The following is a 24,198-nucleotide window of genomic DNA, read 5'->3' as shown; positions in this document are numbered from 1 at the left end:
ACTAAATACAACACTATTCATTCGTATTACTGTAGCATCAGAATATATGAAACATTGACACACTTATTTCACTTTCAGGAAAGATATGGACTCTGTAAAACAGAATTATTGAATCAATTGCGTTGAATACATGTTTTTAAACCTTTCACTAAATGAAATAAATTGTAGGTTTCAAAGAAAATTTGAATTATGGATTAAAAATGTTAGTCAAGTGAAGCTAAAGAGAGTAAAGCGGTTCAGAAGGTCGATCCTGGATCAATGTTTCTAGATCAACAAAATTGACAAGACAATCCCTCATCTGCAAAAAAAATCAGAATTATAGTCATTGGGAGGTTAAAAAAGTCCTCTTTTTGGCATCTTCACATATAACGCTTGTACTGACAACCTGCAACTGAGAATTCACAAAACCATCTCCATTTGCACATCTTTATTACTTAGTGGTTGGGCATATAGTATTCCATGCGTTCTCCGCCACATTATTGTATATTAAGACCCATAGTTACTATTCTTTGGCATGGGTGCTTGGGCAACAGTAAGTGGCATATTGCGATGCAATGTACTACTGCACACAGGAACGTGCATTACCTTTTCTGATGCTAAAGTGTTTTAGTGCCAATAGCTCTCCGGAGTCGAGCATGTAAGTAAAGAGCATCAAACCGAAGCATTGAACAAAAAAGCCAGACCTACTAAGTTAACATGACCACGCTGGTCCTTGTATCAAATCCTAATGCCAAAGGAAACCATGTGTAATATGTATATAGATATAAGTAGAATATTTGTGATATTCCCACACTTAAAACGTACAATAGCAGCAAAATTAAACATTCTATGCATCTTGTTGAAGTTTGTAATGAAGGCCGTACCTGAAGTACAAATCTCACTCTACACATCGCTGCCTCACCCCTGTGCTGTTGTGTAAAGCCTAGTGTCGCGCTGAAATAGCTTGACATCATTAGCGCGTGAATCTTACTCAATATGGCGCAAGTCAATTTAGCTTGACATCATTAGCGCGTGACTCTTACTCAATATGGCGCCAGTCAATTTTTCTCGTTTGCAACGCTTCACTGCTGGTTTCTATGCAGCTCTTGCTGTTTGTTGATCTGGACCTAATCGTACATTCTGACATGTCCTAGCCGATAGAGTGATGTGCTGTCATTTCAGAAAGTTTGTCGAACAGATGATTAGAATTTTTTGGCAAGCCCTCAGAACCAAATACAGTTCTTATGCAACTCTTTAATTCCCAAATATTTGACAGCCCTCTGTCAAAATACAATGATTGTTTACCTCTGACTTTTAAAACCATTATTGTTTACACATTTATTTGGTTCCAAGTTCATGAATGTATTACAGTTATTCATATTGTCTTCTTTCGATTTTCATTGCTAAAGAAATAGTTACATAATATAGAACGTAAATCCAACAACACACAATTACATTACAAAAGCATAGATGTGATTAAATGCATATTCCATATGGCAAACTACAAACTATTTTTAGCCGACAGAAAGCTGCTGCGTGTACACACAAGTCCCAAATGAGCAAGGGTAGAATCTACGTTGATACTTTAGTGCTCAGACGACATTGATACAACATGAACAGCTGCACTCTATTTTTATGTACAGGCGTGTTTGTTGGCACAAAACCTACAGCCTAGGTTGTAGTAGGGACATGGTTGGAGTGTGTTATTGTAGACATTCCTCCAGCACAACTGCATGTTCTCCATGTCTGTCATTTTTAGCATTGTTATGATGACAAATGTTAGAATCTACAAACATTGATGACAAAAACTGCAGGCCAGTACAAAAATGATGAACACGGACAGTATATCCCTATTTAAAGGTGGTCTATGTTTTTTAAGTCACTGAGAGGCAAAATGCACCATTCAAACAAATCTGTGGTTATAAGAACTCAGGTATTATTTGGAAGTCTATGAAAATGAAGAACAAGTCCAAACTTTTTCCACTCGGATTACAAGCTTTCCTCTTCCAGGATTATTTGGTGTGCAGCTGAATAGTACGTCCAACAAGTAGGAAAAGCATTCCAGCAAACAGAGAGAAGAAAATGCCCACCGGAGCCAACATAAATGACCAGCCGTAGCGGACGTACACGCTGAAATCGGTACACACTTCTTGCCTTGATTTCTTGTAGTTGTCCAGGTTGGACATCGCTTGCACCCAAATTACATACATCACAACAACCATTGAGAAGAAAATACCTGAAAGACAAAGATCAGACTTATAATTTAAATTTTATGCAGCTTGTACATTTTTGTGCATCAGTCATCTCAGAATAATGAGCAAGCCATGGGTTCATTGTGTGGTGGTAACCTCTCCAAACTATTCTACATTGTTTGACTCCTCCACAACATCATATTTTAACATTGTGTAGTGTTGAGTACACTTGTTGTGGGTAACAATATCACCTACTACTTACAAAATCACAAAAGGGCAATGATGTGGTACTAAGTTATGGTTAGAAGCACAATCCATAGTTTGTGCAACAAAGCAGCCATGCACACCATAATTTACACACCAAATACAATGCTCATGAACTCACTCTTAATGAAATAGAGGCAAATACAAATGTTGCAAATCATCTTACAGATGAGATTACATATCACATTACCCATACCACTTTGACAGAGATGAACATGAATATGGTATCTTTCATTTTTTGAGATTCTAAGTTGTTGTTTAACTACATTTCACTTTAAAGTGTTGTTATTTATTGACCATGCTCAGCAGGGTTGTTCGCAGAGCCTGGTGGCTTCTGGTCAGGCCCTGCTCCCTAGCCTCCAAGAATGGCCAACCCACATGGTGCACGGCTTTCGACCATGCACTGTAGGGGGTTGGCCAAAGGACTAAGACTGCAGTCAGGCCTTGGTCGCTCCCTAATGAGTGTCTGGCCAATGTGTAGCTGTAGCATCTAAATAACTTATTTTTTCACTTTTTACTGGATTTGTGAATCCTATGGTGGATTTTTTGAATGCTAAGGACTAGGAGGACTTGACTGACCCAGGGAGGGTCCAGGATTTGTGAATCCAACATAGACTTTATAATGCCTTTAATAAAAATCTATTTTTTAATTATAATTTTGCTCCCAGGGGGAACTTTTGGGCCACAACAAAATGGTCTCAGGGGTCTTCTTCTCCGATGAGATCCTGTCTCCTTATATCCATTTTCTTATGAATCTTCCTAAAATGGTGCTATATTATCAGTGTTAGGTAATGTGCAGAAAGAAACATTTTGTGTGATGAGCAGTCAATCAGAATGTGGCAGTTTTGCGAATCCAGTCTGGTGTGCGTATCCAGTATTGGTGGCGAGAGAAGAAACTGCCTCATCCAAACACCTAATGGTTTGTATTTTTATTTTTATTGGATTCACACGGAAGACCTGCAGATCAATGGTGCAGATAACTCTAAAATCTAACCTTCAAGCAAATATCCTTTTTAAATGCTAATGCTAATTGAGAGACTCACCCTTTTTTCTTGGCCCCCTCTTGACGAATGTGCACAAAACTTGCTTTCAAGGATCGAAGGTGGATATACTTTGTTTTTTTTAATGCTGCATGCAGTTTCATCATATAGAATCAAAGTTATTACGAACAAAATAAATGCATTTACTTAGGGAACTCGGTCTTAACCATAACTAAACTGGGGCTATGTCTGGCAATGTTTTATATATCAATAAATATACAAATGTTCTGAAAAAATAAAGGTTATATTGATGCTAAGTTTAGGTGAAACAACACAAAAACAAGCGCTAACTAATAAAATAAAAACACTGAAACTCACTAATTATAGTTTGATGAGCCAACTAAAAAGTTTGTCCCACCATCAACTGCTTATGACCTTACATATTACATCACTCATAAAATGATAAATTACATTAATGATGACATCCAAAATGACATCAATGATTACATCACAGATTACATTATCCAACCTACTGCTTCTCAAATTATTCTATAAACCACAAGGTAGTAAAGGACCTGCAAACAAATACAGAGTACAATATGTACATGTACAAAATACAAACACTGTAATACTGGAGTCAAGTCTGATTCAGTATGATAAAAGGTGTATGGTGCACACATTTTCCACCAGTGAAGTTTCAAGCACAAGTACCTAATTTAAACAAGGTAGAGACTGGGGAGCAACGAGTGTGAGTTGCATACAAATCCTGTGGCTTAACTCAAAGGCCTGTTGCCAAATCATGCAAAACATAAAGCTTCTCTTTAAAATATTTCTTGTGCATTTCAGTGTGCATACTTTTTAACAGTGTTCTCATGCAGTGCTATTAACAATTTCGTTATAAACTGGCGATTTAGAAAGTGCTGATGCTTATTTCCATATGTTCAATGAAAAGTTTAAGACAGTAAACATTGTAATGCATAATGTATGGTGGACTCACTTACAGATGGTTGAAGCCACTCAATAATGGTATTTTGGTCACTATAAGATTGTATTAAAGCAGCAAGACGCTTCCCCTGATCACCCCCTGGCACTTGAACTGATAGTAGCAGATGCTAAACACCTATATATCGATAATACCTATTTATCTTCAGGCACAATTAGGAACAGGAATACAATTATATCAGTACTGAATGGCCTGGAATTTTTGGTCACTCAACTTGTACAGTGTGTTATTATGGTAAAAGGTGATTTTAACACCAACTAACTTACAGACTGACCTATCAGGTTTGGAGCTAACTGCTATCAAATGCAGCGGCAACATCCTTTGCATCACAGTAAGGAATTATAAGACCATCTTGCGGCTGATATCTCTGCACAAAGTACACATCACTTTTAAGCATAATCCACTTAACAAATTTTGAGATCATCGTATAAAAGGAAAGGAAACATTTTCCAAAGTTGTATACAGTGACTTGCTCACTGATTGTAGCCACAAAGCAGAAGGCAGATAGGGAGACTGCTCTATAAGTAAAGGTTTAAAGAATCTAAAAGGGAATTTAGACCTTTTTCATAAAATCTCAGAAAATTATAAAATTGTTGAAAGCTCTACCTTTCTTGAATAATTTACTGATAACCATGCAGAAGATATAGTGTTAGAAAAATCTAATTATAATCATTGGAATTAGTTTAGCTTATCTACCACATAGGAAATACTTTATAAAAAGAATAACAACATATAGGAGAGAATTAAGTAAAATTCTCGAACTACCTTCAGAATGGTATGCGGAAATGTTGTAGACTAGTGAGTAGTGGGCCTGATGGGTATAGGCATGACTCTGATTGTCATATATTCTACACTATATGGTATGATCACATTCTATATTCATATAATAGTGGTAAATAATGGGAAGTTCTCAAAGTGGTAGAGACTGTCTTTGGCATAAACATTTTTAAACCATCCAGAGCTCCTGGCCAGAATGGGCTTCCAATGGATGTCTTTAAACATTATCGTGTAAGATGGGTAAAGATGTTGGCTCCTATGTTTCACAACATATTGGATACTTTTTTATCATTCCTTTATAGAGAGAGAATCTATTTTACAACTGATCCAAAAACAAGCAATCACAATGCTGACAGATCTGCTTATAGCTGAAGTTCTACTTCAGTCACTGGAGTTTGGACGCTCAACAACTCTTTGTATGTCATCTATCCAGTGACTCATTCTTGCATTCCTGCTCTCACGCATTCACAATAAAATACACACATACATCTGTTGGATAAATTAGACAAATAAAAGTAGAAAAAATAAACATAGCAGCAGGCAGGCATCCTAGAATAGTATTGTGCATAGTGTATACACAGTGCAATCTACTAATAGGACAATCCAGAGTACAGAGAAACTGTTATCTTTACTCAGTTCTGCATCACTAAAAATCAGGAGCAATAGGAACAGCAGAATGTTCTTTTATCCAATGGCGTCTGCTTGGGTTTTCAAAACTATTGTGACATCATTCACCAGAATGCCCTCTTAAAGGTCTATTGTCTTTCACATATGCTTTTAGCAATAAATATACTACCTTATTGTCTTTTTTGTAATTTCCATAATAACAAGATCAGACCTATGGCACCTCCCATAACTTTTCCTAATGAACCATTCAGCCAATAGCCTTTATCAGTGGATTGTCATTATAACCAAATGAAGCCTACTATATTGAGCATAAACTTTCCCATATGACTGCTACAAGGCACCCAGTGGAAGAAGGTACCCATATGTAAAATATTTCCTTTGTCAAACCAATTTACACAATACACAGGCTTTCCCATGAGCGTCCCTCCTAAGACAAACTAACAAGGATTCTCACTATGCTGAGCTTTTAGTCTCAGGATGTGTCAATAGGGTAACCAGCAGCCACGGCCCGTGCAGGTAATAGCGGTGTGGCCAGGTGGGGGGGATTTCGACAGATGACGACGAGGGAAATGTAATTATTTATTTAATTTTCTCTTGTCTACATCTGTCAAAATCCCCTTCCCCACACCCGGCCTCACCCCCCCACCGCTCCTATCTACACAGGCCGCTGCAACAAGACCCTTGTCAAATTCAGTAATCTGTGAAGTTTTATGTAATAAAATATCTTCCTATAGGCTTTCAGCCAGTGCAATAACAATTCACCCTTGAAAGCCCATTTGGTATAACTAGGGTGTCACCCTGGCCGTTTTCTATTGGCCTTGCAGTGTTTTTGTAAGGAGGTCATCCAAAGAAAGGTAGCTATAACATTTGCTTTTTACAGTTAATAAGTCAGGCCTACTTTTCATAGTAACCTGATCAGATCTATGACATCAAAAATAACTTCACTAAAGGAACCCAATCAGGCTGATAACCTTTATTATTAGCTAAGCACTGTTAGAAATTGTGTTTTTGGTTGGCAGATATATGAATCCTTTCCAAGTAGGAACCACAATCCTATTCAGGGTAAGTGAGTAAGACACTCTACATTAATCTGTGCTCGCCCTCTGGTAGCTTGGCATAGAGCAGTCAGGCCAAAATGACAAAAATCCAATCAGTAGAAGTCGAGCTTTGAATTTTAAAAGATATATGCAAAAATAGCGCTTAGAAGCAAAAAGCGCTCAAAGATTTAATTGGTTGAGCTGGCCGGGACAAAGTCAAGAGTCAGGCAGCCCGAAATGTAGCTCAGTATGGCTCAAGCACCCATGCAGGGCCCGCTGAGCAAAAGTACCTTAATCCTTGCTGCAGCATGAAATGCGGAGTGCAGTCGAACGATGCATCGATGATTCTCCCGCAGTTGAGAGGTTGCGCTGGATTTTTCCATGCAGTAGTGGCGATGCATCAGTTCCATGTGCAAAGAGCTAATTCCAGAATGCGGCGGTTCTGAATGGCGATGCACCAGGTTAATCCACGCTGAAGGGGCTATGAGTCGATCTTCTCCATGTAGTTGTGGCAATGCGTTAGTCCAAAGCTGTAATTCCGGAGGTGATGCGATGGTTCTGAGTACTATATGCCAGTCCCAGTTTCCACAGCATTGGTAAAACGTTGATCTAGATCTCGCAGCAGGCGATGCATCAGTTCAGATTGGCACAGCGGTGTCTATGAACAGCTCTTGTCAGATGCACCACTTTAAACTCACTTCCAAGAGCCCTGGACTGGATTGGCACCACTTGGCAGTGCAAGACTTACAGCTTGTAAAATCCAGGGCTTTGATATCCCTGAGATTTCAGCAACAGAAGGCAAGACACCAAGGGCCATATGTAGAAAGCCTAATACCGGTCGGTAACGGCCGATTTTCGGTAAATATCCCGTTACCGACCGGTATTTAGGCTTTTGGTATGTAGGGGGCACATTTCAGGATTCGGTAATTTACCGAATCGGTAAAATTACCGATTCGGTAATTTTACCGATTCGGTAAATACCGAATCCTGAAATGAGATGTAGGGGGAGTGTGTCGTGGGTGTGGGGATTCGTTAGTTACCACCAACTAAAAGTTGGTGGTAAATGACGAATAGGTGTAAAAAAGCATTTTTGTGCACTTTGAAGTGTGCAATGTGGCAGACATACATGCCCTTAGGGCATGTATGTGCGCCACATGTGCACACATGGACGAATCAGGGGTGCAACAGGGTGTCAATATGACACCCTGCCACCCATGATGATGCCTCCCCCATTACCGATTCGGTATTTACCGATTCGGTAATGGCAACTGGCTTCCCATTCATTCCTATGGGCCTCCAGGCCCGTAGGAATGAATGGGAAGCCAGTTGCCATTACCAAATCGGTAAATACCGATTCTAAAATACCGACACTTACCGATTCGGTATTTTTTTCCCTACATTACATTTACCGATTCATAAATACCGAATCGGTAAAATTCAGTATTTAAGAATCGGTAAAAGTAATTTACCTACATATGGCCCCAAGTCTTTGGAGAGGACTTAGGTTCTGAGATGTAGAGAAGCAGGTCCAGTACTTCTCACTGCCAAGCAAGAATTAGCAGGCAGCAGGCCAACACAGCAAAGCAGTTCAGCAAAGTAGCAGTCCCCCCTGGCAACCCAGCAGTCCTTTTTCTTCCTGTTATAGTGTACTCAGTTCCCGAAGTGTTCTGAGTTCATGGTGTAAGAAGTTCAGTACTTATATCCAGTTGGGCCTTTGAAGAAAGGAGACTTTAAAGAGATGCTTTGAAGTGCTCAATACTCTGCATTACCTGCCCTGGCTCCAGAATCACTACAGGAGGGTATGCAACCCTTTGTGTGGGGACAGGAAATAGTCCTTTCAGGCGTAAAGTGTCAGCTCCTCCCTCCCATCCTGCTAAGGATGACCCTCAATATGCAGATGGCTACTCAGTCACACCTACCCTACCTTTCTGTGTGGCTGTTCAGAAGGAATACAGTAAGCCGGCTAACACCCACCCCAGATGTGTATTCCAGAGACAGACAAAAGGCACCAAATGGTTTAGGTAAAAAAAATGGCAACTTTCTAAAAGTGGCATTTTCAGAACTGCAATTTAAAAAATAACTTCACTATAAGTTGTATTTTAAAATTATGAGTTTAGAGACACCATATTTGGTTTTCCTATCCTTTCACAATTGTAAACCACACTTATAAAATGTAATGAGGCAGTCCCAATGTTGTCCCATAGGAGAGAAAGGTCTTGCAGTAGTGAAAACTAATTTAGGAGTATTTCACTACCAGGACATGTAAAATTTGCAGTAGATGTACTACTTTTTAAATACACTGCACCCTGCCCCTGGACAGTCTTGAGTCTACCTTAGGGGTGACCTCTATGTGATAAAGAGGAAGGTTTGGGCCTGGAAAGTAGGTTAACTTCTCAGGTCGAAATAGCAGTTTAAAACTGCACACACATGACACTGCAGTGGCTGGCCTGAGACATGTTTAATGTGCTACTTAAGATGGTTAACTACGGTTGCACTTTCCCACTGAGAAGTGTCCCTCAATGCGCACTGCCTGAGGTCCAAAGGTAACAAATGTATTCAAATAATCCAAAGTTGCAGTCAATACTTCCTTTTAATGTATTGTGCAATGGTTTATACTCATTATTTTCATGAGGTCATTACATTATTTTCATGAGTCCATTAGTAGTTATCCGTAATGTTTTAAGCACATTAGTATTAGCCCCAATGCATTTCGGGCAGTGATACCGCCCTTCTTCAGGGGGTAAATTCCTGGGTACATATCGTTTAACGCACTCAACCGTTGGCTTTACTCGAGGTATGTCTGACCATCTGGGATTGTTAGACTCTCTCCAAGTTGAATTTGCAAAGTTGGATGGCTCAAATATCATCAGCCTAACTTATGCTGACAACTTAAGTGTTGTTAGCATCCAATCCTATTGGCCTATCACAGACTAATAAAGTGTCTGGAAAAGTTCAACCAGGGAAATGTTCTCACTCTTGCCCCTGGGAAAAGTAAAACTTAGGCCTTCACAAGAAAAATGTCTAGGTTGAATTAGTCCATCAATAGCACCAAAATAAGTCAGGTTTTACCTATTCACTTTACCGGTCATTTTTTCTTCCAATATGAATGGGGATGCATATGAAAACAGCTTCCGACAACAATGCCTCAGCATTACTTTTGCTCTTAAAATGTTTCTAAATCATCACCAGAGACAATCCATCGAGGCCGCCATAAGCACACTTAAGGCCAAACTTGAAAACAATAATAATGTATTGATCATCCGCATTTTAAAACAAATTTAAGGAAACTACCTTACTATTAACTGTCTCATAAAGTTATTAAAACTCCAGCATTTATTGCCACAATATCAAATAGATATAAAGTTTTGGCTCTCTCCTATCTTATGCCCAATTGAGAGGACTTTTTAAAATTATATGTTATTCTATTTTAGGGCCAATACCAATACTTTTGGCCCTAAATTATCAGATATATTCATATGACTACACAAGAAGATCTAGTTTAAAATCTTACTTCTTGAAGCATAGAAAATGTTATAACCTTGATTGAGATAAATGCGTTTGAAGTCATTACTGAGTGAGATGTTAAGTAACAAGGGCCTGATGCAAAGTTTGGCAGACGAGCACTCCATCACAAACCTGATGGATATCCCATCTGCCTTATTACAAGTGGATTATATCCTAATGCAAATAGGCAGGCGTTTGTGACAGAGTAGCTACGGCCAAAATCTAAATCAGGCACAAGGCCTTTTAAGGCTGATTTGAATTACTGAAGCTGAAACAAAACTCACATTAAAACACTAACTCAAAATAGACAAGAGTATATTGATTTGAGTGTCACTTCAACTTTAAATTTGCAGCTTTTTAGATCTCGGCTAGCGAAGGCTGCGGTTGCGCAGTCTCGCTCATGAGATTTAATGATTTCAGTACGGGGCTTGAACCCGCCCCTCTTCTCCATTGGCTGGCTTCCTAAATGGAGGCCAGCCATTGGAGGAGAGGGGCGTCTGTCCGCTTAAGCCCAGTCTTTTTCGGATTCGGGGGCGTGTTTTTTCGATTCTTTCTCTCTGGAATGTAAATATTCCAGCCAATGGCAAGAGGAGAGAAAAGAAAAACACGCCCCCGAATCCGAAAATCCCGCTGCGTTTCTTGATGTAACAATGAGGCACACCCTTACCTCAAGCCTTTTCTACATCGACTGGTTGTGAATTGGAATGCAGCCTATGATGCAGTATGCGCTCCAATACCTTCAGGTCGAGTTCGCGCTATATGAATGAAGAGAGCCCGATGGGGAGGGTCACCTTGGTTTCAGAGATGGTTCGGAGTACGGGCCGCCTGCTCTGCAAACAAAGTCACGGGGTTCTGCAAACGACGGGTGGCTTCTGGTGACGTGGGCGCTGCCTGCGGTCCAGCCAGGCACAGGGGCACAGAGGCTGGATAATAGGGGAGTGCTTGGACACCCACTGCTGTGGAGGTATACACACAAGCAGGACTGGCGCCAGAGGGGATGGGCGCGGACACCAGACCGAGCCAGGCACAGTGAACTTTACACAAAATTCTTCAGACACGTACAGTGTGGTGTGCCGTCTCGTTTTAGATTATAGCGCTGCATCCTGCCTTAGGGAGATTTTGAGATCACGAGTAGTCTACCACAGTGAGACAAAGTCTCTCGCCCTTTCCCCAAATTTTATGGATGTTTATTTTTATTTTCACATCATCAACGTAGGCGCCATCTTAGAACGGGAAAAATAAAACCAGTAGAGGACAGTGGTGGTCTCAATACCCACGATGTGATTAGTCTCCTTCATATGTAATATTAAGAGAATCCATGCCCTTAACCCTCTATCTCCCCTTTGTAAGTAAAGTCACAACCAATCGCAGGCGCTATAGGGTCCAACGTTTCGATATTGTCGGTCTGCGCCATCTTCGAACGGGCTGGGAAGACCACCCCCGCCTACCCAAAGCCTGGAAATGCGGTTGTATCCTGACCCGGGGCTAGCACTGGCTGTACGTTCAGAATCACACGTGACTGTAGAAGAATACATAGGTATATACTGCCAAACAGGAATACGGAGCAGGATCTCCCAGGAGAGTGGATGCGGATAGCGGCCAGAACTTATGATGGGGCAAATGAGGAGTCTGGTTCTAATCTCAGCCTCGTCTCAATGCCCTGTGTTTCTGGGCAAATTATCCTCAAAGAGTCTAAACAATTAATATGCTTCTTTTTTTTCTTTCTTATGTGCTGTTGTGCAATGTAACGGGTGGTTAAGCGTAGCGCTCCAATAACTTCGGGTCGGGTTTTTGAATTAAAAAAGTTAAAAGATGGATGGCGCTATATCTTGCTCATATAAACCATCTGACTTACAAATTTCAGAAAAGAATTAGATAAAAAAAATTACAGTATAATACAGTAATAAATTCAAATCAATCCTGTTAAAATGTGTCATTACGCAGAGGGTGTACGGGAGGGACAGCGCACGCTCTAGTATGTGGTCTGACGGCTAGAACTACCGACTATAGAGCTGAGAAAAGATTGTTGGAACCTTCGGTTCGATTCCACATCCTGTGATTCTGGGCACCCGATGTTACGAAACTCAAAAAAGTTTGGACTCGTGTTTTTTGGCAGATGCCATTTAGTTGACTAAAGAAAAAATATATATTTTTAACCATCACATGTTCGCAAATTTGAAGCACTTCTGAAGGATTTTCAGAGATGGAAATGCTCTTGGAAAACACGAGTCTCTGGGGTAATGCCAGCTCATAAGAAATGTGCATAACAGGCATTTCTAGGTTTCTTAAGGTCTGTATTCAACGCCAGGAGCTGCTTTCACTTGCGAGATCACAGCGAACTGCTCCGTTTTTCGAGGCTGCAGGACACAACATAAACACTGAGCCTGCAGGAGTAAGGTATTGTCATACTGAATTAGCATATTTTGGAGTGATGTTGCATACGTTTATATATGGCCCAGCAAATACAGCGGAAATGTTAGCTATGACTGGGAACTCGGTTTTATAGACTTGGAAGTAATTTGATTTTCTCTTTTAGTTAGCCGAGGTTATACCCAGTTTATTCATCTAATCATCCATCATCAATAGAAATCCATTTATTAGATTGGGCATTTTTGACTCATTTTGTAATAGTTTAACGAGCTGCACGGTACTAGAGCGTTACCATAAAAAAAATAAACATATTGTGTCTGATAAAACTATCACCCTAAGAAAAGCAAGATGCATGTATAGATTTGAAAAGTATTGTCTGGATTACCTATATTGCAGAGTTTTATTTTATATAACGCGAACTTGGCCCGAATCCAATCAGGTATCAGATTGCTGAAATACAGTATACTGTATGTCATGATGACTCTGGTGTTTAATGTTCTTCCTAGAGAGAGATCGGAGTTTTGTCTAGAGGAAGTTTTGACTCCTGGAAAGGTAGTACATAGGGTTAATGTGCCTGCAGCAAAGAACATGTACCATGCAGATCACAAAGTGCACATAATGTAAATAGGTCAGTGGGCTACTGCGTGTGTGTGTGTAGGTGGCTCTGTGGGTGGCTCTATTTGTGTGTGGGTTGCTCTAAGTGTGTGGCTCTATGGGTGGCTCTGTGTATGTGGGTGGCTTTGTGTGTGGCTCTGTGTGTGGGTGCAAATGCAATAGGTCTCGCATTTGAGAGTGATTAATCTATTGACATTGTAAATAACAATGCCGTTTCTTTAAATGTTTTAAAAACAAAAACATAAACAACAATAATGTAATGAGCAATGCCAATAGCTCTAACTTTAACAATGCCGAGACCATTGCATTGTAAATGCTTGTTTATTTTAGAATGCAAAATTCATCTAAATTACAATTTGATGGCCTTTGGAACTCAAACGTTGCCAGTCAAACAATTTGTCATCCATGTTTATTAGCACAGAAGATCATTGTCCATATTTTGTGTAATTGTCTAGCAATTCCTGATTTAAGTATCAAAGGTCTCATTTACAGTTTAGAAAGGGTATTTCGCCATAAAAGTGCTGGGGGCCATCATGTTTCCACTGGTGGAGCTCCTGCTTGCTTTGCTGGTGGAAACTACTTTTATAGAAATCTGCAGCCCCTCATCTCGAGCTTCTCATTTGAGCGTGGTGGGAAAACACTGCTCTTTTGTTTCCTTTGAGGTCATGAAGCCGTGCACCAGAGTGTGATTCAGATCTAAGCCTAAAGGAACAGCACCATATATCTCCAGAATGCCTGTCAGAGTCACTCACTCACACATAGAAAAGCTGCGAGCATGTCATGTCTTAAACCACTGACAAATGGCTATGCAACTTTCTATACAAAACCATCTGACAATACACCATTCTGTTGCTGCTGCACCCCTTCGCTTTGAACTCTATCAAACCTCTTTAGGAAGAAATATCTGCAGTGAAATCATGTCTGTTTTGCAAAATTGGGTTGCTGGTTGAGGTGGGATGTGAGCCCTTCTTAAGCAACAGCCACAATGCCTGTTAGGGTGTACCACAAACATACACTAAATTAACCTTTGCTTAACCCTCTTGTAGGTTGGCACAAAAGCAGCCAGGCTTAACTTAGAGGCATTGTGTAAAGCATTTATACAGCACACAAACAATAATAAAGTGAAAACACACCAAAAGAAAAATCCCACACAAATTTAGAAACAATTGAGTAAAAGTTCATAATAGTTTGATACCAAAACAACAAAAATACAATCAGTAGAACTAGAGGTATACAAATGTAAATATTTCAAGTAAGTATAGCACCTAAAAGCCCACAGTGCCACTCATGGTTATCTGGTAGTGTAAAACCAACCGTGATGGAGCATGGGCCGGATAGAGGTACCAGGTTAGTCCCACTGAAAAAGTTACCTTCTAAAGTTTAGCATGAAGAGTTTCATTTGGGGTGGAGAAGGCTGCGAGGAGCAGGCAGAGCTTTGTGAATGGTTGTCACTGTAGTGTGAAGAGCAAGCCGGCCATGCCAACAGCTTTCGCTGTTGCGTGAAGATCCTACTGGGCAACGTGGATGCTCGTTGCTTCAGATTCTCATTATCAGACACTGTGGGCTGTTGATGCTGTAGCGCGAAGAGCAGGTGCATCGTCGCTCACCGTCGCTGTAGAACGAAGCGTCAGGGTCACGAGAGCTTCAAAGTCGGTGTAGGTGGTAGGATCTTGGTGCAAATGAGTCTGTTTGTGGTAGCGAAGAGCCCAAAACTTCAGGTTTTCTCCCTTTCTTCAAGGAGGAGCTCAACGTATGCCACACCAAGGGTCTAGGACCTGGGAAGCACCTTTCAAGGATTAGGAACTCCCTTCAGCAGAGGCTAGCAGTGCTCAGGGAGATCCAGTTGCAGGTCCAGTTGCAGCAGGTCAGCTGGGCAGTTGCAGAGAGCCCTTTATTTTATCTTCAAAGAAGTTGGTAAGATCGTTACACAATTCTTGGAAAGCCACAATTGCAGAGGCACAGGCACGGGATCTACAAAGCTACTTAGCGCTTTGTATAACTCATTAGTGGAATTGCCTGCTTTCCCAATTGCGGAGGCTAGGTATGATGTCTGTGCAGACCTAATCAGATTATGATAAACTCCAAGCCTGGATCGATATTCTATTATCCTTAGTGGATTTTGTGGTCCACCATCTATGTTCACGGCATTTACAAATTGATTTCTCTTGGCTCCGAGTGTCAGTATACCATGGAGCTGGACTTCTAGAAGAAACGGATGACGATATCCTGAGAGGTGCTATGTGATCGAAGGGGGATATTAAGGGGTTGTGGTAAATATACAGGGCTGGGTCACACATCCAGATACGATGAAAGTGAAGGGGTACTAAAAGCCTCCATAAAGGTGGCCGGAGTAACTATTTTCCAGTAGCAACGAGTTTTATTGACCCCTTCCCTAGATTTTCTGACAGCGTTATTACGCAGGATGGACAATTCGATCAGATAATGATCTGACCAAGTAACAGGAAGTGGAGAATCACATGATACATCCTCAACATTTGTAAAAATGAGATCCGACATATGTCCTGCACTATGTGTAGGGCCTGACACTATCTGATTAAGCCCTAGTGATTCCAAGTCAACTAAGAGTTGAGTCAAACCTAGATCATTGGTGTTTTAGCCATGGTAGTTGAAAGTCACCCAATACTAGGAACTTCTCGAAGGTCAAAACATAAGGTGAAATTTAATTGATTAGCGCCTGAGTAAAATCCCTCTTAGCGAATGGAGGGCGATACAGTAGTGCCTCTTTCCAGGCTTCTGTTGCAGATAACACTAACTTGAAGAGACCTATCTGTAGCCAACCACTGCATAGGGTGTCAATTAGCTCAACTTTTAGGGAATCACAAAAGGCAATGGCGATACCTCCTCGGAGCGTTCTGTCCTGTCAGATCTAACCAGTGAGTAATGTTCAGGTATGGCTAATGAAATGCAGGGAACAACAGCATCACAGAGCCAGGTTTCAGTAAAGCTCTTGCTACAGCTCAGAGAAGAATTGCAAAGTTTGGTGCTAGCCAGCCGGATATGCTTTAGTTCTTTACAAGAGTACTTCCTCACCATATTGGTAGCACTGGAAGGACAAATAACGGCATGTGAAGTAAAAGGACGGGCAGGGGTTCTGGCGTCTGGCGTCGTCCAGGCACAGATGGGCACAGACGGGTCTGTCTTCGGCGCCCCTACGACAGGCCAGCGTCCACACTCTGCAGGTGCTTTTAGGCGGCAATGTGCGGGGAAAAAACGCTGAAAACTAGACCGCCAACCTGTCCAAGAAGGCAGCGGTCTATTTTCACAAAGGAAACGAGGACTGCTCTGGACCCCGACTCTCTCTACAGCAAATGTCACAGCAGCCACAGTGGACCAGAGAGCTGTGAAGGTGATTAAAATTATAAAGAGAACGTCGCAGTGGGTAGGCGGCTAAGCTAAAATAGTGTACTAGCACATGATGCCACAGTCTAAAACAGTGTAACGTAGGCAATGGTTCACAACTTCCCTTTATCACTTATAATATAAGGCATTGCCCACAAAATTAGTTTTAAGACAACGTAAAAACCAAAACAAAGGCAATTTCATAATAAATACCCTCAATAGCATTGTTGTGAGGCACTGGTTCCCACAGTGTCTATAGGTACTTCTGAGAAAGTGCATCAAATGCTAAAAGCACGGGTATAATTGCTTTGGTCTGCTGCATAGCACACCGCAGTAACACGGTATGCATTGAGTTAGAATAGGTCCTAATATACGTAGGTATGCCATCGGGGGAGAGGTGTGTGTATGTCTGTGTATGTGTGTGCATGTGTGTGTATGTGTGGGAAGAGTTTGCTGCTGTTGCCTGTGTTGTACAATTGCCATATGTGAGGGAGTACAGGGCTGCTGCCCATGCTGTAAATGTGCCAGTATGTTAGTGAAGCTTAGTAAAACCTTTCCATACAAAATTTTAAATACTTGACTGTGTTGATTTTTCTGTAATATCAAGCTTTATATTAAATTGTTATCAGCATTTGAAACAAACATCATGAAACTCGTTCATATTATCCATCAACATAATTTTTGAATGAGTACACCTACTTATGCAATGCATAAAAAGTATATGGGATTACTCTCCGCCTACCAGCTGCGATGAAGAGACCTCCTCCTGCTTTATAAAGCCCATGGCTCGAAAAAGGGGCCGCACAGATGATGAAGAATCCTCCAGCCACAATAGTGACCACACCGAGCAACACGAAAACGGTCCAGAAACCACGATAAACTGTAAAAGAAAATATATGTTTGGTTTAGCTGGATTTCTAAAATGTATAATATATTGTTCTTACCAAAGATTAAGTCAACGCGTCAGCTGTGCATATGTTGGTTGAAAATGCAAATAAAAATATTTATAAAAAAAAATAAAAAGATTAAGTCAACGCATAAGGGAGAACATATTCTTTTATCACCTGTTTTATGTCTGTATAGAAAAAGTTCGGGAGTTCTCTCAAGGCTGCTGTAATCCAAAAATAAAACAAATATTTGACGCAAGTCTTTGGTTGGGTGTTGTTATATTCTGTGGTTGGTGATTTGGGATACATGCAAGCACCAGGCATGATGTCATGAGATGATCTGTTACACTATTAGCGCAAGGCATTTCCTCCTTTCATGGATGTAGCAGTGTAAATAAACATGTCTCCTTATGGCCAAGTGTAAGTCAAGCACTGACGTTCTAAATGCAGCACAGTCAGAGTAAAAGGTAAATATTGGAAATAAGTCTTGCTATGCCTTTCCACGCTTTTCTCCCTCCCCCAGCCCCCCATGCCCCTATTGTGAGGTCCCACCCACTGCATGAGCTACAGCAGTCAGAACAGACCACTGCACTCAATGCCTGCCTCCACATGTGTTAATGTCTTTTTAGGACTTGCCAATTGAGGGGTTTAGCTAGGCTGCATTGCTCGGCTTTCCAAAGCTATCACCATTCTATCCGCAAAGCTCCAGCAGAAACCATCAGAGAGAATCAGACATTGACCAACAAGGATGAAATGAAGTCTGATGGTAATGCTGCTGTAGATGCTTCAGAGATTGAGCTAAACAGATTCTTACTGCTCTGACAATGGTGTATTAATGAACCCTCTTGTTATCCATCCTGGACCATCCAGCATTCACTGGCTGCTTTAGCAGGCCTGAGCTGCCTGACCTCACAGGTTCTGACATTTTATCTGAGGCTCCTGCACAAAAACTAGATGTTTCATCTTTTCGAAGTCGAGCTACAGGCATACAGCTAAGTTCCAGGTCTAGTGGACTGCTCTTATGGCACTGACGGCTCAAGTTAATTTAACTTTTATTTTGTAATGTACCTAGTCAAGCTCCAGAGCACTGTCCCACACTGAAAGAGGTAGACCTCTGTTGTAGCCCTTTGAAATTCCACACTTTATATTCTAACATATACATCTCACCTCAGTCCTACCTTCTGCCCCCTACTTAAACACGCTCCTGAAATCCCACCCAAGAATGGACTGGGACAAGAAATAGGCCCGGGCACCAAAATAAAAGTGTCCCCATTAGTGAAGCAGATAGCTTAAAAAGTGGCCCACATTTGCAAATTAAGACCAGTTTTGAACTTGTAAAGGCACGCTCTATGGGTATTTTGCAAGGTATGGGAGACTACATGCATTTGTGTTTGCTGCAGGTAATGCTTCTGGCAATATCAGGGAAACCAACAATAAAACCTGGCCCACAGGGACATAAAACCTCCCCACAAAATGCAATCAAATTAGCCCACACACTGGTCTGTCAGACCAGCCCATTGGGCACTGCCTGACTGCCCTATACGCCTGTCTGGCACTTTACCCTCCCTCTGTTCACCCCTTCCCATCCTACATTATGCTCTGCTACAAACCCATATTCACCAAGTCCTCCCGCTGGCTTCCCCACTCAACTCACCCACTCATCCCATCTTCTCCCTCCTGGACCATATCCCTTCAAGATAAACAAACTGACAAACCCACGCCCACCACAGCTATATATCCCACTCCATATCCTCCTCCCACATATTGCATCCAGCTAATATGGTCTCCCAGTCATCTTTCCTTTATCACACTGCTAACCACTGTGACTCAAGACACAACAACAGCATGATAATAGAACCACTCTGGTCATATGAAACCAATGCCTTCCCACATAGGCACATAGCAAATACAACACCCTTCCAATCAAGTATTTCCTCATGGTGTAGCATGCCACCTATACAATAATGAGCTCCTGTGCCTTGGTAATTGGTTGCAAAGGGCTGTACAAAAGCAAACACTGCTATTACTACCTCAACTCAACCCCTCATTTAAGCTTCTAGCTTTACCTTCAAGCAGATTGGTGATTGGAAGGGGACTTTAGCAGGCTCATATTGGGATCGCTATTAGGAGCGTGATTGCGCCCTTTCATGAACACCATTTGGTTAGTCTCATTGGACTCATTTTTTAGAGAAACTTGTGGGAACTTAGGGATTTTAAAGCCTATGGAGCCAGTAACACTGGTGAAAACTAGAAGCACTGCATGTTGGCCAGGTGGTCGAAGTGAAATAAAATGGCTCTAGGGCCACAACAACTAATCTGGCTAGGGTTGCCACCTGGCAGGTTTTTTAATATCCTAGCCAGTACAAAAATGAAGAAAATCAGACAAAGACAGTATTTTTTCCTCTAATCAGTATGTATTTTAAACAGTCAACTTTAGGTAAAAGCACTTTTAAATGTGTTCTAAAGCTGATGTATTCACCTGGGACAAAAAAACTAAAACAGGATAGAAAAGCCATTTCATAAAACAATATGGACATTTTTATATAAAGACTGCTCTTTAATTATCATGCTCCTGCCTTTGCAAAAATGTAAAACATGATCAAATTGACTTTTTCTATTGCTTTGTTATAGTTTTATGCAGGGTGAACTTGGTGCATGATAATTTAAGTGATTTACATGAGCACCAGTTACAATACTCAAGATAAAATTAATTTTTACTTTAGGCCTTGGGAGATTAAGTGATTTACCCAGAATCACAGGATGTTGAGCTGGAACTTAGTTTCTCAGTTCAAAAGTTGGCAGCTTTTGCCGTAACGCCATCTACTCTCTCTGTAGTTCAATAAGGTTTAATAAAGGTTACCTCACAGTGAGGCCTATACAAATACACACACAACCTCCAGGGTGGCCTGAAAGACATTTGGGCCGAGGTGACAACACTGGCCTTAAGTGAGCCTGAAGGTGCTTCTTTTACCCCCTTCCAGCCCACCATGGCCTGGCAGGGGAGGGGGCACGAAACGCACACAGCAGCTGCTCCACAGGGGATGAGATAAAAGTGGCCCGAGGGCCACAAAATCACCTGGCTCCCCAGTAAGCCACCTGCATACTCCCACCCTCCCCAGCCCCCAAGGGCCAAATGTGATAGCCTGGCGTGGGAAGGGGTCAGGGGAAAGACACTGGGCCCAATTCACAAAGGTAGACTGAGATGAAAGTGTAACTTTACGACTTTCGGTATTCACAAAGGGCATTTACAAGTAGTAAAGCTAGACTTTTGTCTCAGTTTTGGTCTCAGTCAAACTTAAGACCAAAACTTAAGTTCAACTGAGACACACATCTAACTTTACTACTTGTAAATGCCCTTTGAGAATACAGAAAGTCATAAAGTTAGACTTTTGTCTCAGTTTACCTTTGTGAATTGGGTCCACAGCTTCTGGGCCGGACTGGCCCGAGGGGGTCGAGGTGGGAATGGCCCAACAGCCAAAGCAACACCTGACCCCAGTGAGGCAGATTCCCAGACTCACCGCTCCCCCGCCCACCTTAGCCTGAAGTGCAGTGGCCTCGGCAGGGGAGGAATTAAGCAGAGGCCCTAAAAACGGACCACAAGTCACCCTGAGGCACTAGCCCATAGCCCAATGCCCAGCTGCCTTCAAAATCTGACCCTAGCCTTAGGCGGCACAAGGTGAGAGAGAGGTAGTGGCAAGTGTACAGGCGTATGGAGAGTGAACTGTACTCAACATTTTATTTGATGGTAATGCAATACCGCCACAGCATCAAGAGAAACACACATCGCAGATATGATCCGTATTGCCCACTTAAGAATGGGAAGCTTGTTTTATTATGCACAAACCACCAAGACTTGCTACAGTCATTAGATTAATTTTGTGTACGTGGTTGCACTGCCTCTTCGTAAAGGGTCCGAGACCAGAACATCTCAAGGCAACGCGAACTTGGTGGGAAACGAGATTATAACTTTATGTTTTTTGAGTACTTAAGAAGTTCACTATTAGAACCAGGAATTATCACATATAGGATGCATTGTGCAGGTCTGCGCCGTGGCAGCTTTCACTGGCTACACTGGGCATAAACAGGGGCAGTGGGCCCAATTACGGCGAAAGTACCGGTCCCCGGACACACATGAACTCGTGCCTGCAATGGGAACAGTTAGATGGTTAAAGCCGCTGGCCCGCTATCACTGAGGGAGCAGATTTGACCTTACATTTGAAGGGGGCCAGGATTCCTTTGCATGCAGGTGTAGTGAGAGACTTCCCCTACCTGCAGTGGGATACTGGGGGGGTGGGATGGCTCTGACCTCATTGCTGCCTTCAAATGGAACAGGTGCTCATGTGATTGTCTCATCATGAATAGCTTCCCTGCATAGATGGGTCTGGTACTTTCCAGAACTTCAGCTTTACAAAACTGCAGCCTTCACCAGCCCCGGTTACCACTAGGAGAACAGACATGGCTTCAGACAAAGCACAAAGCACACAGCCTAATCAGGTTCCCAGCACTGAGACAGTGACTACACAGGCAGAAGAATTGAACCCCCCTGTATGTGCCACACCCCCTGAACTTTTATTGCTGCCTGAGGGCCTGTACTTCTACCCTGGATATGCCCTAAGAGCCAGCAGTGAAATACAGACTGGAAGTCACTCCTCAGTTTTCATCCATACACACACAACACACTTCCCTGCACTTACTACGATTCACCAGGGAGGTCCCAGGAACCGCTGGGCCTGTTTGCCTACTGGAGATCCCAGGCACCCTACCACTGGACCAATGATCTCAATTTTCTCCCCTCACCACTTTGCTTACCTCCCACCATGTTGAAACCTACCAGACAGCTCCTGTTTACGGAGGCAGAGACCGGGAAACAGACTAAGCCTTGGATGTTATGTTGATGAAGCTTGGAACACTTAAGAGGCACTACCTTCAAAACCTCGGAAGACTTTCAGGGTATCCGCCAGGATATTGCCTCCTTCAATGCCAGACTGTCTATGGCTGAATCTCGACTGGACCAGATCGATGAGAAGTTAGCAGCCTCCATTGAATGGGAAGAGGATCACTGGCACATCCAAAAGAAGCTTCTGGAACTGTAAGATCAGTCCCACAGGGACAGCCTCCAGATCTTAGGGGTACCGGAAAAGTTGGCGTGTGATGACATCATGGGTTTTTTAGCCCATTTTATACCGACAATTACTCACCTGGCCCTCCACCCTCCCTTTGAGGGTTCATAGGATACAGCAGCCAACAACCACCCAGCGATGGCCAAAGGCAGATTATCGCATGGTCTCTTTGACACCAACAGACCAGGCAGATGACTCAAGTGCCGAAAAAGTATGGCCCTTTTCTGTCTGAGGGGCAAAAGATATTCATATCCCAAGACTTCTCTCAGTAAACCCAGCACACTCACAAAAGATGTATTTAGCCTAGCCTCTGCCTCTAACAACCCGGCTTTCGCTATGAGCTTCTCGATCGAGCAATAATGTTCATCGCTCATGAAAACAAGACAATGGAGTTACATGACCCCGGCCAACTAGAAGGTTACCTGGGGGTTTCACCAACTGATATGGACCTCAGTCCCGCAGCTGGACACATAAAGGAACTACCTTTGAACAAGCAGACAGCTCAGTTGGAGACCCCATTAAATGAGCAACAGTGGCTGGAGCAGGTTGCCAGACAGTGGTCTGGAGGTCCTAAGCCTTGCCACACCTGCAAAGAACCTCAACCAAGGGACAAGTCTTGCTCCCCTTTAAAGCTGACTGTTTCTGAGGAGGCTGCAACGCACCCGTGAACCATTATTGAGGCAGGTTTGTATGACACGCCACTCACCATGTGTAGGGGATCACATGCACACGGTTAATCATACATTATTCCCTTTAATCGCTCCCCCCACTCAGGAAATTGATGTGTGGCGGTCCCCTACCCTCTCCATACCTGAGAGACCCCAGTCCCTGTACCCAACACCTATGCGCATCACCTCTGACCCGACTAAAGAGAGCTTCTCTTAGCTGCAGGATGCACTACACCCGCACCAGTCCCCCTCTCCCAACCCCCCCCCGTCCCTTCCTGTTGGATAGGTCCCAGTCCACTCCAAACCGGACATCATAACGTATAGTGCCAGTATGGGCGACATGGCACACAGATACCCTCTCATGCTGATATCACTGAACGTGAACGGTCTCACCCATTACACAAAACAACTAAAGATTTTTAGTTATACCAAATCCCTGATGCCTGACATTGCTCTCCTACAGAAAACCCATCTCTTCGATGTAAAAAAGTCAAATGTTCCACGGGTAGTGGGTGGGGAGGAAGTATCAGGCCTGTAAATTGGATCTGGGGATGGGGGATGCCTGCTCCAACAAATGTTACCGTAAAGGTAGTGTTGGTATGTTATTTTTTAAGCACCTGTCGTCGAAAACCCTCAAGATGTGGGGAGACCCACATAGCCATTTCATACTCAATAATATATCCATATACAACCAAGTGCTCCATATAGGCTCTATATATACATCCCCACCCACTCCAAGGTAGTCACCTATGCTGCCCTGGTCCAGATCCTCCAACAGCACCCTAAAACTAAACTTCTCATGGGGGGGCGGCTGG

At 42.4% G+C, this 24,198-nt stretch overlaps 1 protein-coding gene across 1 annotated transcript in view; it reads right to left on the bottom strand.

Annotated features, from left to right (window-relative positions):
- Positions 1–412: 412 nt before the first annotated feature.
- TMEM182 (transmembrane protein 182) overlaps positions 413–24,198 on the bottom strand; it is a 109,026-nt gene continuing 85,240 nt past the window's right edge. The window contains exons 4-5 of the mRNA XM_085622602.1: positions 17,451–17,588; positions 413–2,215 (exon numbers count right to left, since the gene is read on the bottom strand). Coding sequence (XP_085478728.1) covers positions 1,992–2,215; positions 17,451–17,588 — 362 coding nt within the window. The 3' untranslated portion in view covers positions 413–1,991. The remainder of the gene's footprint in view (positions 2,216–17,450; positions 17,589–24,198) is intronic.

This window comes from Triturus cristatus, chromosome 8 (genome assembly GCF_964204655.1).
Source record: "Triturus cristatus chromosome 8, aTriCri1.1, whole genome shotgun sequence".
Taxonomy (NCBI): Eukaryota; Metazoa; Chordata; class Amphibia; order Caudata; family Salamandridae; genus Triturus; species Triturus cristatus.
The sequence above is the reverse complement of the archived record's forward strand: the minus strand, read 5'-3'. Positions and strand labels throughout refer to the sequence as shown.